Source organism: Solanum verrucosum, unplaced genomic scaffold (genome assembly GCF_900185275.1).
Source record: "Solanum verrucosum unplaced genomic scaffold, falcon-dt-bn FXZP01000049.1, whole genome shotgun sequence".
Lineage (NCBI taxonomy): Eukaryota > Viridiplantae > Streptophyta > Magnoliopsida > Solanales > Solanaceae > Solanum > Solanum verrucosum.
The window spans coordinates 7,354,507-7,368,550 of NW_026020221.1; the positions used below are offsets into that span (position 1 = coordinate 7,354,507).

Sequence of the window (14,044 nt, forward strand, 5' to 3'; positions counted from 1 at the left end):
TAGAGCACAATATCATCTTGATTAACAAGGAAATATTCAATTTAAAAAGATATACAGAGTGAACCAAATATAGAACTATCTTGCTACGTTTATTAGAATCTGATAAAGATGATACATGATCACTGTCCATCAATCAGCAGCAGCTCTATCTGTCATGAATTCTACAATTATAAAACTACAACAATTACACTTCAAAAGTGGAAAAGAAAAAAAAAATGGCTTCAGTTTGCATCTGATACATAACAACTTGCCCAGCAAACACTGTCCATCCACCACAAATTCTTCGTCGTGGGATTGGATGTGTCCTTTATATATGGTATCATTAAGATATGGAGGGGAAAAAAACACAAGGGGGCAACAAGCTGGAGATACATGAAAATAATCATAAGAATCAAAGTGAAAAGAATTAATTGTCCTACCACTCGATTGAATCGAAATGTATCACTGCACGCTTTTCTTTCCATTACCATAGTAGCTTAGGTACCATCGAACAAATTTCTTTAATCCTGTCTGTAGATCTGTGGTAGGCTTATATCCAAACTCCTTCTGGGCCAAACTTATATTTGCGTGAGTAAACTGCACATCTCCATTCCTTGGCAACTTCATAATCAATCTCTTAGCCTTTACCTTTAACAACTTCTCCAAAATGCTGACAAGATCAAATACTGGGACAGGAGAAGTGTTGCCCAAATTGAACACCCTCAATTGAGCAGGACCTTTCTTCTTCCCACCACTTCCGGTGCTCTTCTTAGCCGTGTCCAATGCCCCCAAACAACCCTTCACTATGTCATCAATGTAGGTAAAATCCCTCGCGACTGTGCCATGATTAGCTGCCTCAAAGATTGGAATTGACTTTCCCTTCAAAATATCCCTTGTGAAAAAGAAGTAAGCCATATCTGGCCGCCCCCACGGTCCATAAACCGTGAAAAACCTCAATCCAGTTATCGAAAGCCCATATATATGATTATAGGTATGAGCAATCTCCTCACCAGCCTTCTTAGTAGCAGCATATAAACTAGCAGGTTGGTCTGTCCTATCCCTCTCTGAAAAAGGTACCTTAGTATTCAATCCATATACAGAACTAGACGATGCCCACACAATAGAAGGTTGAGGATTAACACTTTTGCAAACCTCAAGCATAGTAACAAGTCCAGCAATGTTACTATGCACATATGAGCTAGGATTTTCCATAGCATATCGCACACCAGCTTGTGCAGCCAAATGCATAACATGAGTAAATGCAACAATTTCAAAAAGTTTCTTCAAGAGGGTGGCATCATTGATGTCAGCCTCAACAATGTACACCCCAGAGCGCTCTAATAGCTCTTGCCTCGCTCTTTTGAGCGAAGGATCATAATAATCATTGAAATTATCCAACCCCAACACGCCATTTCCGCGGCGTTTTAAGGCAGCTGATACATGTGTTCCTACAAAACCAGCTGCCCCAGTTACCAACACACACATACCATTACTTGACCTTGGTTTTGCTGAAGCCTTAATCTTTTTCTCCCAAGCTGGACCACCATAAGAGCTTGTTCTAAGAGATCTCCTGAAGAGATCTGAAGAAACATGAGAGGAAGATGATGGTGATCTGTAAAAGAATACAAAGATTAACCCCACAAAAACAAGTGACCAAAAAATGATCTTGGCTAAAGAAAATTGTAGCCTAAGCCTATTATAAGGTGATTTTTCAATCTTGAATTTTCCTGGGGTTGATGGAGTATTATCAATGTGCTTCATTTGTGACATTATTCTAACCAAATCTTGAAAGTTAAACAATACCCAAATCAAGAATCCAAATCTTTTTCCTCTGATTTTTCTTGATTAAAAACAAAACTCAGGGTTAGGGTTTGAGAAATTTTCCTTTTTTTTTTTCTATATTTTTGCCCCCAATGAAAGAAAGATTGATTCTTGATAATGTAAATGGGGATAAGGAAAACAAGAAAAAGGGGTATGGGAAATTTTAGCACTTTATCTATAAGAATAAGAATCTTCTTGATTTCTTGAAAGGATTGGTTATTGTTCAAGATTACTTTGTGGGGTTTCTTGAAATGAAGTAAAGATTGGATTTTTATCAAGAAAATGGATGATTAGAGAAAGAGATTAAGAAGTGGGTGGACTAATTAGGGAGGGAGAAGAATGAGGTTTGAAGAATTTAAAAATGGAATAATGAAAGATTTGGAGTGGACTATTAGGTGGGTAGGGGGAGATCAAGATTCAAGAACAAAGTCAAACAAAAAATGTAAAATTAATGAAAATGGATTAGTTTAAACTTTGATTAGAGATGTTTGTAAATGAAAGATTAATTTTATTTTTTTTACCATTATTGAGGTTCTTGGAGGAGAAAGAGTTGGGGGAGATGGGAGGAGGGAGATTATTGTATTTGTTTGGTGGAGGATTAAAAAAAAAATAAAACCTTAAATGTGAGGCATTTAAATATGTATGGAGTTTCTTGATTTTGAAAAAAAAGGATTAATTTTGAGGCCTTTAATTTACCTAAATTGTTTACTTATTTTGGAAAATTAAAGGATTAATTTTGAGGTCTTTATTTACATAGAGATTTGGTTACTTTAAATATGAGGAGAGTTTCTTGAATTTTGGGAAAATGGATAATTTAGAGGTGTTTATTTAGATGAAAGAAAAATTGTTTTTACTTTAAATATGGAGGAGTTTATTGATTTTGGGAAAAAGGAGATTAAGGTTTTTAGTGAAATAAGGATGGTTTGTTGGAGATGAAGTGGACGACATTTAGGGGCTAATTACGAGGGGCTCCTAATTAACACCTTATTGGTTGGTGAGATAGATTTATAGGGATTTGATAAGTTTGAATATCTACATTCCTCACTAATTTCAATTTTTTCATATTCTCTCCATCCACTTTTACTAAAATATTTATTTTATTTATTTAGTTAGTTTATATAATAATTAATGATGGTATAATAAGATTATCGTTTACTTTTTAAGAGGTGTGTTAGGTCAAATACGATGATAAAAAGATCATTCCAATTATTCGCAATTCATGAATTTATTGAAAAAATTATATAAATCGATTCGATACGGTTAGATTTGATGGATTTTTCATATTCTTTTGACATCCCTGCTTTTCGGAGTATTATGAACATAAAACTTCCATTTTGCTTTGTTTTTTAGTACGTATCTTTTCTTGAATTAAAAGGAAATGAAAAGTAGCTTGATTACCATTAGAAAGGAAGATCATAGATAAATTCTTATACTTAATATTTATGGCAAATCTCAAATGCTAGAATATTACTATATAGTATGAACTTCTTGCAAATATATAGCTTTAAAAATGAGTTCTTTTTTCTCATAATTCCATTTTTATACAAGATTATGTCTTGTAAAGTTCAAATAAATCAAACAAGTACAAATCATGATATTCACTTATTCTTTATCTAACTCAAAATCATTTGTATTCTAATATTGCACGAAGGGTTGAGAAATATAAGTGCCGTAATGGAAAAATATTCCAAAATTTGTGCTCCAAATATGTTAACACTATGGTTTTCCTCTTTCCATTTATGAGATTTAGTTAAAAAATAATTTACTTCTTACTTTGTACTTCGAATCATAGCTATAAGCTTTTAAGGGAAAAGATACAGAAATATTTACCTCTGAATTATATGAAATAGTTCAAATTTGTCTTCGCTAATAATTTTATATAATTTAACACTGTATTGTCTTGGTACTTGTTTAAGACCATAGTGATATTCATTGTGAGGTTGATAATGTGGATATTTTTGAAGGCTACCTACAAGGTATATGGTAATCCACGATAGGATACAATATCAATGATATCGTGAGATTGGAGGACTTAAAGAAAGTATATGGAAGAAAGACTTCCAGAACATTAATATACTCAAATACGTACTTTTATAATTGGGTCTCTGGAAACGACGTTGTACGTTTGTCCCCTATTTCTGTATAAAATTTGTATAGTGGGTGAAAGAGTTATGATGCTTTTTAAACAGAAACAACTCATCGACAAAAAGTTAACTAAAATACATCCTCAAAAAGCAATTAAAAAAAATGAAAACATTCAACCAAGGAGAATTCTTTTTGCCTTTTATATGACCTTACGAATGAATAGAAGTTACCTACGCAACTTTAAATTGGAGAAACAAGATAAAGCATACAAAAGGAGATGAAAGTTACTCCCTCCATCTATCTTTACTTGTTTATATTTAACCTGACACATAATGAATAAAGTGACAATTTTACTATGTGAATATTAATTAGTCATATTAAGCCATCTCACTCATTGGAATATAAATTTGAAATATCTAGTACGTAATAATAAGAGGGACGAAGCTACTGTATTATACGGAATTCGGACAAACCTAGTAGATTTTGCGTAAACCTTATATTCATACTAAAATATCAAATGCAACAGTGTATAATCGTTGTCTGTGAACCCACAAGCAAAGAAAGGTAGATGGGCTCGTTGATCTCCGTCTGTCCAAGCATTATATTTTTTACTTAATTAATATGTTGTAACAAAAAAAGGTTCTACTCTATTCACGAACCCACAAACATTAAATTTTGGCTCAACCTCTGAATAATAAGAATGAAATAGGTATAAAAGAACAAATTATCTCTTGAAATTTTAAATTGAACAAATAAAAATAATTATTTTTTAATATAATGAACAAATAAAAATGGATAGAGGTTAGATATATCTCATTATAGGGGTGTACATGACCGGGTTGGTTCGGGTTTTTCAAATATCAAACCAAACCATTTGTGTCGGATTTTTAAATCTATAAACCAAACCAATAAAATTCGGGTTTTTCAACTTCAGATTTTTTCGGGTTTTTCGGATTTTCGGGTTTTTTCCGGAAAAGTATTCATACAAACATATAATTTACTTGTACTTCAAATATTTCTTTAGTCCTACCAAAATACAACTATCTAAAATGTTTCTTAAGAAAATAACACAATATTATATGAGTAATGATACTAAAATATCCAACAAAATATAATAATAATGAAATCGCGTAAAACAAATATTGCAAATTAACAAGTCATAATGAAAATGATCATAATTTAAAAGTACTAAATCATGCTAAAATAAGTTTAATAAGTATTAGTTACATGACTAAATATTAAAGGAAATTAAAATTAGATTATGTATTTGAATAAAACAATGTAAAACCTTAGAACAAATATTCAATATTATTGTCATTTTTAGTGTTGAATTGATTTTTTTTTTTTTTGCTTTAGTATTAATTTAATTTTGATTTAAGCTTTATTATAATTACCAATATTTGTGGACTATAATCTTTATTGAACCATTTAGACTTCTAAGTGTCAAACTTGAAATAATAATATATTAAAAGATAAAAACTATGAAAAAGTATAAGAAATATTTAAAAATTATATCAAAGTAAATATTTTATGTATAAAATAAAATTTTAAAATTATATATATAATGTCGGATTGGTTTGGTCTCGGGTTGTTTTTTTTTAGTTAAAACCAAACCAACCCAAATATAGTCGGAGTTTTTTTCCAATACCAAACCAAGTCAAACCAACCACTAGTCGGGTTTTTTTCTCGATTTGAGGTTTGATTCAATTTTCGGTTTAATTTTGTACACCCCTATATCTCAACATGCCTTTGTTCTGTATTTAGGCAAGAAACTTGAAGTTTGTGGTGTTGAGTTAATACTAAAGCCCTAAAAGGAGACACAGTCATGTGAGGGTCACATTTTAGTTTTAGGTATTAAAGGAGAAACAAACTTGTAAGCAAGGCAAAAGATCCTACTTTTTAAGCAATGAACAAGAAACTACAAATACGAACGGATGATAAGACAATATTGTTACCTACTAACCTTCTATACTCCGTGTACTCCATACCCTTCAAAAAAATGTCAAAAATTTTCATTTAGACACAACAATTGAGGCCATAACTACTATCAGAATAACAAAATAAACCAGTGACTTAACCAGATCATTCACAAAATTCAATCAATAAAATTAGATAATAGAACTAGTACTCCTTACATTTGCTCATACAAGGAAAATTGTTAACTCTATTATAGTATACATTCCTTCCAAGACAAAAAAAAAACAGCTCAACTTCAACAAATACACTGAACATCATCACATGGCAAATAATTAAACAAGTTAAAGTCATTGTGTTCAGATACCAGCTATAGCCTGTCTTGTTGTACAAGAACTAAATTCTTTCACATGTTTTTACTTACACTCTACAACATATTGAAGTGGCTTCAATGCTTGGAGTACTGCTGAAGGACATCAAAGTAGTTTGGGAAGGTTTTCCGCGTACAGCCAGGGTCATTGATGGTGACTGGAACATCTGCACAAGCAGCAAGAGAAAAGGCCATGGCCATCCTGTGATCGTCGTAAGTATCAATTTCGGTCACATTTAATTTCTCCGGTGGGGTGATTATGCAGTAGTCAGGTCCTTCTTCAACAGTTGCTCCCAACTACAATTTTCATGCAAAAAGGTAAGAGTAGGGGAAAAAAAGAACGAAAATGGAAGGAAGTCGAGGATAATTTCTACAAGTTTACCTTCCTAAGTTCTGTGCATATGGCGATCATGCGTTCAGTTTCCTTGACTCTCCAACTAGCAACTGATAAGAGAGAAGAGAGCACAATAAAGAAAGATGGAAGAACAGAAAAAAGAGAAAGGAAACGCCCTGAGAACATTATGGTCTGCTCAAATAAAAATGCTGCTTAAGGTTAATATTTAAGCCATTGCTTTATGAACTTAGCCAGCAAAACTATAATATAGATCTTTATCCGCGTAAGCTCTTCATAGATGTGAACAATTGAACTTGTTTTAGGATCATGTACATTTAACAAAAGAATAATGTACACATACCTATTTGCAATATAAAGACAATCAGACTTCAGCGACATATATATGTCGAGCCTTATTTAAAGCTTGCTGAACACGTAAACTACACACTTGGAGAGAAAACATCAGAAACTTCTCCATTTTGTGGAGGTTTCTTAAATTTCACTGTCACAGAAAAAACACAATTTCTAGAGTCCAGATCTATACCTTGATGCATGTGCAATCAAATCTCATGCATACGTAACAGGTCATCAACTAATTTATATTGAACTTACGTCTGAGGTTTCCATATTAACATGTTGTTTTTTTGGTATAAAGAAGATGGTATAGAAGAAGTAGAACAGTTGGTAGATTTCCTAGGATCTATGTAATTATGGATTTAGCTTGTAACTTTTTGGAGGTAGCCAGCATACCCTTAATGCTGAAGAATACAACTTCAACTTTATAAAAAAAAAAGAAGAGGGTGAGCCCATCCTAATTTGATAGACTAATTACAAAAAACATACCAAAGATGGATGAGTTCACTTCTTTCTTCTTGCAATACCTAACCCAGCCTCAGAAGATACATATTTCTAAAACCACTTTGCTATAAACTAGTTATGTTTTATTTCCAGTGTACTCTTTTCTATAAACGAGAAACTCCCAAGGCACGGCCTGAAACTTGGTGGATATTTCCAGCTTATATTTTGTACTTAATTATCGTAAGACTTTGGATATAGCAGCATAGTGCATCTGATCCCACTCAGCTAATTAAATATGAATAAATAAAAAGAAAACTTCAAATTCGATCTGATTGTCAGAAAGCAAAGCTAGCCATACCGTCTCTTATAGCAGTGGGACCATCAGCAAAAAGTGCAACTACAGCAAGTGTCATGGCGACATCAGGCATTTTATTCATGTTCACATCAATGGCACGCAAATGCTTCCTTCCAGGAGAATTCCTTGGAGGTCCTTTGACTGTGACGCTATTTTCTGTCCACGTAACTTCTGCTCCCATTTTCTCAAGAACCTCAGCAAATTTGACATCCCCCTTCATGAAGGCAAACATAAAGACACAAATAAGATATTTCAGCTATAACATTGAAAGTCATCTCAATGCGGTCCTCGATTTGTGTGCTACTGTAAAGTGTAAAGAATGTATCATACACATAATATTCATTAAGGACTAACAAAACCCAAACTTGTTGATGGACAAGATGTGAGTATACATAAGCATGCTACCACAAAGTCAACACGGAAAGATCAAAGAGAAGTTCAGCATGCCAACCCCCTCCCCTGGTTCAAAATGGCATGAGAAATACCTGTAAACTGCTGTTCCCACAACCTTCAACAGTGATGGTTCCACCTGTGACAGCTGCACCAGCCAAGAAGTAACTAGCACTTGAAGCATCACCTTCCACATAAGCTTTTCCAGGAGACCTAATATTTCATCAATCTTTACGTCAGCTGTTTTTGGTGATAACTTTACAAGCCATTAGAATGACCAAAAACAAACTTACTTGTATTTCTGACCTCCTTGGACAGAAAACCTGTCCCAGCTACTATTGTGCTCCACAGATATACCAAATCGCTTCATCAACTTCAATGTCATTTCGACATAAGGTACAGATATTAGTTTGTCAATGATTTCAATCTCCACATCTCCTAAAGCCAGTGGAGCAGCCATAAGCAGAGCAGTCAAGTATTGGCTGCTAATGGATCCAGACAGCTTCACCTAAAAGATAGTCAAGAAAGAATAGCTAAAGCACAAACTTCTGCATTATAAGGGTATTCTATGCTACGGAAACAAAAAAGAAAGAAACTGACAAGTAAGTATTGAACCACAGATAACATAAGAATCAAGATTCATCGTATCAACAACAACATACCCAATGTGATCCCACAAGTGGGGTGTACGCAGACCTTACCCCTGCTTTTGTGGGGTAGAGAGGTGGTTTCCAATAGAGGATTCATCGGTACATTCACAAAAGAAAAAAAAATAAAAATCTTCTTAAAAGAAGCTAACTAATGAACCAAGGGCAACATAAGAATCAGGATTCATGGACATGTTCGAGGCAAAATTAATAGTTCTTCTCTTTTGTAGCTGCAGCAAGTCCCTAAGGAAAAGCTAAATAGGAGAAACTTTGGCAGAACAAGTAACTCAAACAATTGGTAAAATTTTCCCTTTGTTTTAGGACTTCTTAAGAGGACTGAAACATAAAGATGTGATGCAGGGAATGGCAGGCAAAAGAGACCATTCCAGAACACTGTAATAGCAATATACAATTCATTAAGTAATATTGTTGGTCCTGCCCATACCAGTCCTTGAGGATTAGGGTTATTGCTTAGCTTCTTCCTTGTTTTAGGCAAGTTTTATTATTTGAATCATCATTGGTTTAGGATGTGTTTGACACCCTGTCCAATTTAGGTGTTTTTCTTTTGTTACACCGTGACTTTTATTGTAAAGGTTGAAATTTCACTATTTTATATTAAAGTTGTATATAGGGGAGATAGAGGTTACTTTCAAAGTATTTGAACCCTTTTCAATATAAAAATGTGTCTCTATAGTACCTTTTTATAGATTAGGGTAATACTTGAAATAATTAAGAAGAGTGACAGAAATAAGTTCCTCTACAAAGTAAGTGGACAAAATATTCCGACAACTATAAATAAGATAAGGACAACAGCTATTTAGAAATGTAAGAGAATTACGTTTTGTCCTCAAAAAAGCTCTTGATTCACAAGAACAGTGGATCTTATAGAAGCAGCTAGCCACATTTCTTTGAGCTTCATACAATTTTGTAATCATTCAACTTACTACTGTTAAGGAATTTAGTGTTTGGATTTTGAGTTCAATCATAGAACATAAGATTTCTTTGCTTTAATAACAGACCTCTATTGGTTTTCCTTGGCTTTACAACTGATTCTTCCTGCATTAAGAAGCCTCATTTATAAGGATGCGGCCATGATAAAAACCAGGTAAACTGTAGTTTTCCTTAGATGAAGAGACGACCATTTGCTGCAAGACTTAAGTCTCCAGTAGTTGCACCAAAACATACAACAAGGAAAATGAGCTCTGGCCCCTTCCCTCTATTCTCATATGTAGACTCACCTCCAAGCTTATTTTCAATTGGAACCTAAGTTGGAAATGATCTCTTTGTCTACAAATATTTTGAATTCTGAATAGTAACCTATAGGAATAGAATAGTTACTTTAAACCATATAGGAAAAAAGGTATGCCTAATGCACTGGAAATTTACAGTAGTCAAATTTATGAGAAGCATATTTTGGCTTCCTAGCCTTTTTGACCAAGCTTTTGGGAGGCAAAAAGTGTTTTTTTTTTCTTCCAAAAAGTGCTAATTTTAAAAAAATGAGGTGTTTGGACAAGCTTTTGGAAGAAAATAAGTCCTTTCGGGGAGTAGCAGAAACTGTTTTTCAAAAGCTAAGACAAGTAGTTTTCCCCAAAAGCACTTTCGAGAAATTAAAAAACTTGGCCAAACACTAATTGCTGCTCAAAAGTGTTTTTTAAATTTATTGGCCAAACACAAACTGCTTTTCACCAAAAGCACTATTTTGAAAAAACACTTAGGAAAATAAGTTGATTTCAGAAGCTTGGTCCAATAGGCTATAAGCAAGGATATGTATTCAAATGTATTCTCGAAGTAGGGTTAGACTATGCCAATTTCTTCCAGCCTTAGCTTACTTTAACTTTGTAAGCAAAGTCTTCTCCGCTTCTGCAACCTAGTTACTTGTTCATATTACAGTTTTAAGACATTATTTATTTAAATTATAAATATGGCAGAATAGAACTTGTAATCCTCACCTTCCCTCCTGGAAGACCTCCCTTGCTGACAATTCGAACGGGAGGACATTTCGTACCAAGGAAACAATCAACCTCTGCACCAAGCTGCTTAAGACCATCAACCAAATCACTAATTGGTCTCTCTCTCATTCGAGGAACTCCATCAAGTACATACCTGTAACAAGAGAATGACCTAATAAACTTAGTAACATGGTAACATTGTTTTTAATCGATAAAACTGCCCGCCATAAAGAAGCATTGGAAAAGATGTTAAGACAATGTATGTACCATTGTATGCATCACACAAACTTTTCAAGATCTAGTAGATATCTAATTATTCATGCTCTCAAAACCTCACGTCGCTGACAATACCTTCCAGGAAATCAGATTTAGCTATCTATGTAGAGAAAATTTTAGTCAGAAATACCACAAATGCAATACCTGAAGAATATCAGAATAGCTTTAACAGCAATCAATCAATTATGCTTCAATACCAAGCTAGTCAGGTCGGCTTATTGAATAATCTCTAATCATTTCGCTCTAGTTAGGCCAATTACATTTCAATAGTTTTGACTTCCACTTAAAGGAGTGAAATGGAATTAAGAAGGGATGCTATTAGACCTTGAATTTCCGCCAGCTACAGCAACTGCTGCTGTTAGTGGCCGCATCGCAGTTCCTGCATTTCCAAGGAAAAGTTGAATCTCTTCCTTGGACTCTTTACCAACTGGGAACAACCCACCACAACCTTCAACAACAGCTCGTTGGTTTCCACTGTCATCTTCTACTTGCAGTCCAAGTGTTTTCAAGGCACCAAGCATGTAATGAATATCATCACTACTTAGCAAATTGTCAACAACAGTTGTTCCCTGAAATTCAAATGCAAGTCACATTTAATGGCCACAAAAGATTGTTGATACATACAGCAAACATAATAAAGTAAAAGATTATTTACATACATTTCAATGTGACAATCATCTTTTGCAGAACTGTAAAAGAATGAGAAGTGTGAACTTTCGCTGCTTAAAGGTGTTCGCAAAGTTGATCATGGTTCAGACCTATTATGCTACAAAAGTCGTTCAAGCCGCCTTCAGCTTCGGAATATATAATCCTAGTTGGTAAGAGGAGCACCTTATAACTCAACTAGGTGTTGCTAAAAACACCACTAACTCTCCTAGGGGGGGGGGGGGGGGGGAAGAAGAGAAAACTTCAATGTTGAAGAAATCACATGAAGCTAAGTGCTAAATGATAAACAATGACAAACTTCTATCATGAGTATGAAAAGTATTCCTTTCTTTTTTCCCCTTTTCATAATAAGCAGGCAAAACATACTATTTCGACCACATATTGGCTGTATAGGTATAGATTGTTTGCATACACATCCATTCTTGTTCAAATAAACCACTCAATGCCCAGACCCACCCTAATACTATTTCAATCTGGTGACAAGGATATTTAATAATTTTGAAAGAACCACAAAGGGATGCTGGAGAAAGACTTAACATAAACCCACAACAACAGCTTCTTAGAAACCAAGGTGAACTACTGCAACCATAAGAAATATACATGCATTATGCAATACATTGGGGTCGTTTGGATATAAAGGAACCACGTATAGCTCTGAATACATAACCAACAAATACACCATCTGCATCTAACATGTTAGAGGAATTATTAATCCCATTATAAAATTCCGCATAAGATAATATAGTGTTTGGTTTGTCCCTTAACCTATGCAACATTTGGTTGGTAGTGTTAAAGTATCCCATTACTTTATGCGGGATAAAAGGTGGAACAAAAATACTTGTATTAGCAATGCAAAGACTAAACTATATAAAGACAAAAAAATCCCTTTTAGAGTTATTAATCCATATATTACAATCTCTTCATTATTCATCACTATATAACAATCCCTCATTATTAATCCTTTGCATAAATAATCCCACCATAACTCACATGTAAACCAAACAATCAATTAAAGAGCGGCTCAATGCACTAAGCTCCCACTGTGTGAGGGGGTGTGAGAAAGGACCGAACCACAATCGTTTATTGTAGACAATCTTACCTGCATTTCTACAAGAGTTTGTTTCCATAGTTCAAACACGTCACATGACAACAACATTACCAATTTCGTCAATGCTCACCTTCAAAACCAACAACCACTAACACCTTGTTTGGATTTATATTGTATTGTTAGTTTAAATACAATGTTTTGTTTTAATTATTACTTAAAGTTTATTGTATCGTATCGTTTAAATATATCGTTAGATAACAACGAAAAGTCCCATTTTATGTAAAGACCAATTTATTGTGATCGCATTGTTACCTTTATATTTTTTTTTTGATAATTGAGAAATCCGTCTGTGACCCGCCCTTTTGGACCAATCACAGCCTTCTAAACTCGGTGGATAATGGGCCCGCCCCTCTACCCTTCTCCACTTAAATACCGGGCTTCGCTTTGCATGGTGTGGGGCTTGAACCCGCGTTGTTACCTTTATATTTTCTTTTCATTTTATCTTTATTTATTATTTAATAATCATATTTAATCCTTTATCATATTTGTAGCTTACTTTTCTTGTAGGTCTGTCATTCAAATTATTGATGTGACACATTATGTAATGACAGAGAAGGATACAATTTATCCAAACGTTGTATTCATTAAAACAATACAATGTAATACAATACAATACGATACATTATGAAACAATACGTAACAACCATCCAAACAAGGCGTAAATGCACTAATAATTGGTTACTTACTTCAGACAGGGCAGCAAGAAGGAGAATACGATTGGATAGGGATTTAGAGCCAGGCAATTTGACAGTGCCTGATATTTCTTTGATGGGTTGCAGCACAATCTCAGAAGGTTTCTGGGTAGTAGCCACTGATGCTGAAATCCTAAAAGATGAAGAATAAGACCTTGTTGTCAAAACTGAATCTTTATTCAAAACCCACAAAGATTTTGCTGATTTTTTCAGGTTTTTAGATCCAAAAGAAAGTGAAGGGGGAAATGTGGGAACTTGGGGTTTATGAATCTTGGAATTGGGATAAAGGGTTTGTATCCCCTGTGTCATTTTGCTAATCTGTGCCATATTTTAGGCTCTTTCTGTGAGTCTGTCTTTGGTATTGAGAGCTAAAGTTTGAGTCTTTGCAAAAGATAACAACTTTTTTATTACAGAAATTTGTTTTAAGGTGGAAGGTGATAAGTAGACTGAAGGTAATGGGGTATGAGGTCCCTCCCAACAAATCTTTATCTGTAAATTTTTTGCTCTGTTGTCTGTTCTAAAGGGGAATAAGTGGTTGAAGATCAACACTTGGTTCTATTACAATTTACATATTTGTCTTGTTTGTACTTCTATTTAGGGGTGGATTTTCGGTGTTCGAATTGGATATGAAAATTTTGATTTTTGAATTGAAGAAATGAT

At 34.1% G+C, this 14,044-nt stretch overlaps 2 protein-coding genes across 2 annotated transcripts; both read right to left on the reverse strand.

The window, feature by feature from the left end:
- LOC125831565 (UDP-glucuronate 4-epimerase 3) lies at positions 1–2,308 on the reverse strand. The gene has a single exon (XM_049510723.1). The coding sequence runs from the start codon at positions 1,747–1,749 to the stop codon at positions 442–444; it is 1,308 nt and encodes a 435-aa protein (XP_049366680.1). The 5' UTR covers positions 1,750–2,308; the 3' UTR covers positions 1–441.
- Positions 2,309–5,993: 3,685 nt separating this feature from the next.
- Positions 5,994–13,829, reverse strand: LOC125831561 (3-phosphoshikimate 1-carboxyvinyltransferase 2). The gene is made up of 8 exons (XM_049510719.1): positions 13,379–13,829; positions 11,243–11,487; positions 10,643–10,796; positions 8,340–8,554; positions 8,142–8,259; positions 7,660–7,870; positions 6,552–6,613; positions 5,994–6,466 (listed from the first exon to the last, which is right to left on the reverse strand). The coding sequence occupies exons 1-8, from the start codon at positions 13,709–13,711 to the stop codon at positions 6,248–6,250; spliced, it is 1,557 nt and encodes a 518-aa protein (XP_049366676.1). The 5' UTR covers positions 13,712–13,829; the 3' UTR covers positions 5,994–6,247.
- Between the last annotated feature and the right edge of the window lie 215 nt (positions 13,830–14,044).

Coding starts and splice junctions, on each gene's coding strand:
- LOC125831565 (XM_049510723.1), bottom strand. CDS start 1,749: ATGTCACAAATGAAGCACATTGATAATACTCCATCAACCCCAGGAAAA.
- LOC125831561 (XM_049510719.1), bottom strand. CDS start 13,711: ATGGCACAGATTAGCAAAATGACACAGGGGATACAAACCCTTTATCCC. Junction 8,555..10,642: donor GAGGTCTTCCAGGAGGGAAG/GTGAGGATTACA, acceptor ACTATCTTTTAG/GTGAAGCTGTCTGGATCCAT. Junction 8,260..8,339: donor CAAGGAGGTCAGAAATACAA/GTAAGTTTGTTT, acceptor ATGAAATATTAG/GTCTCCTGGAAAAGCTTATG.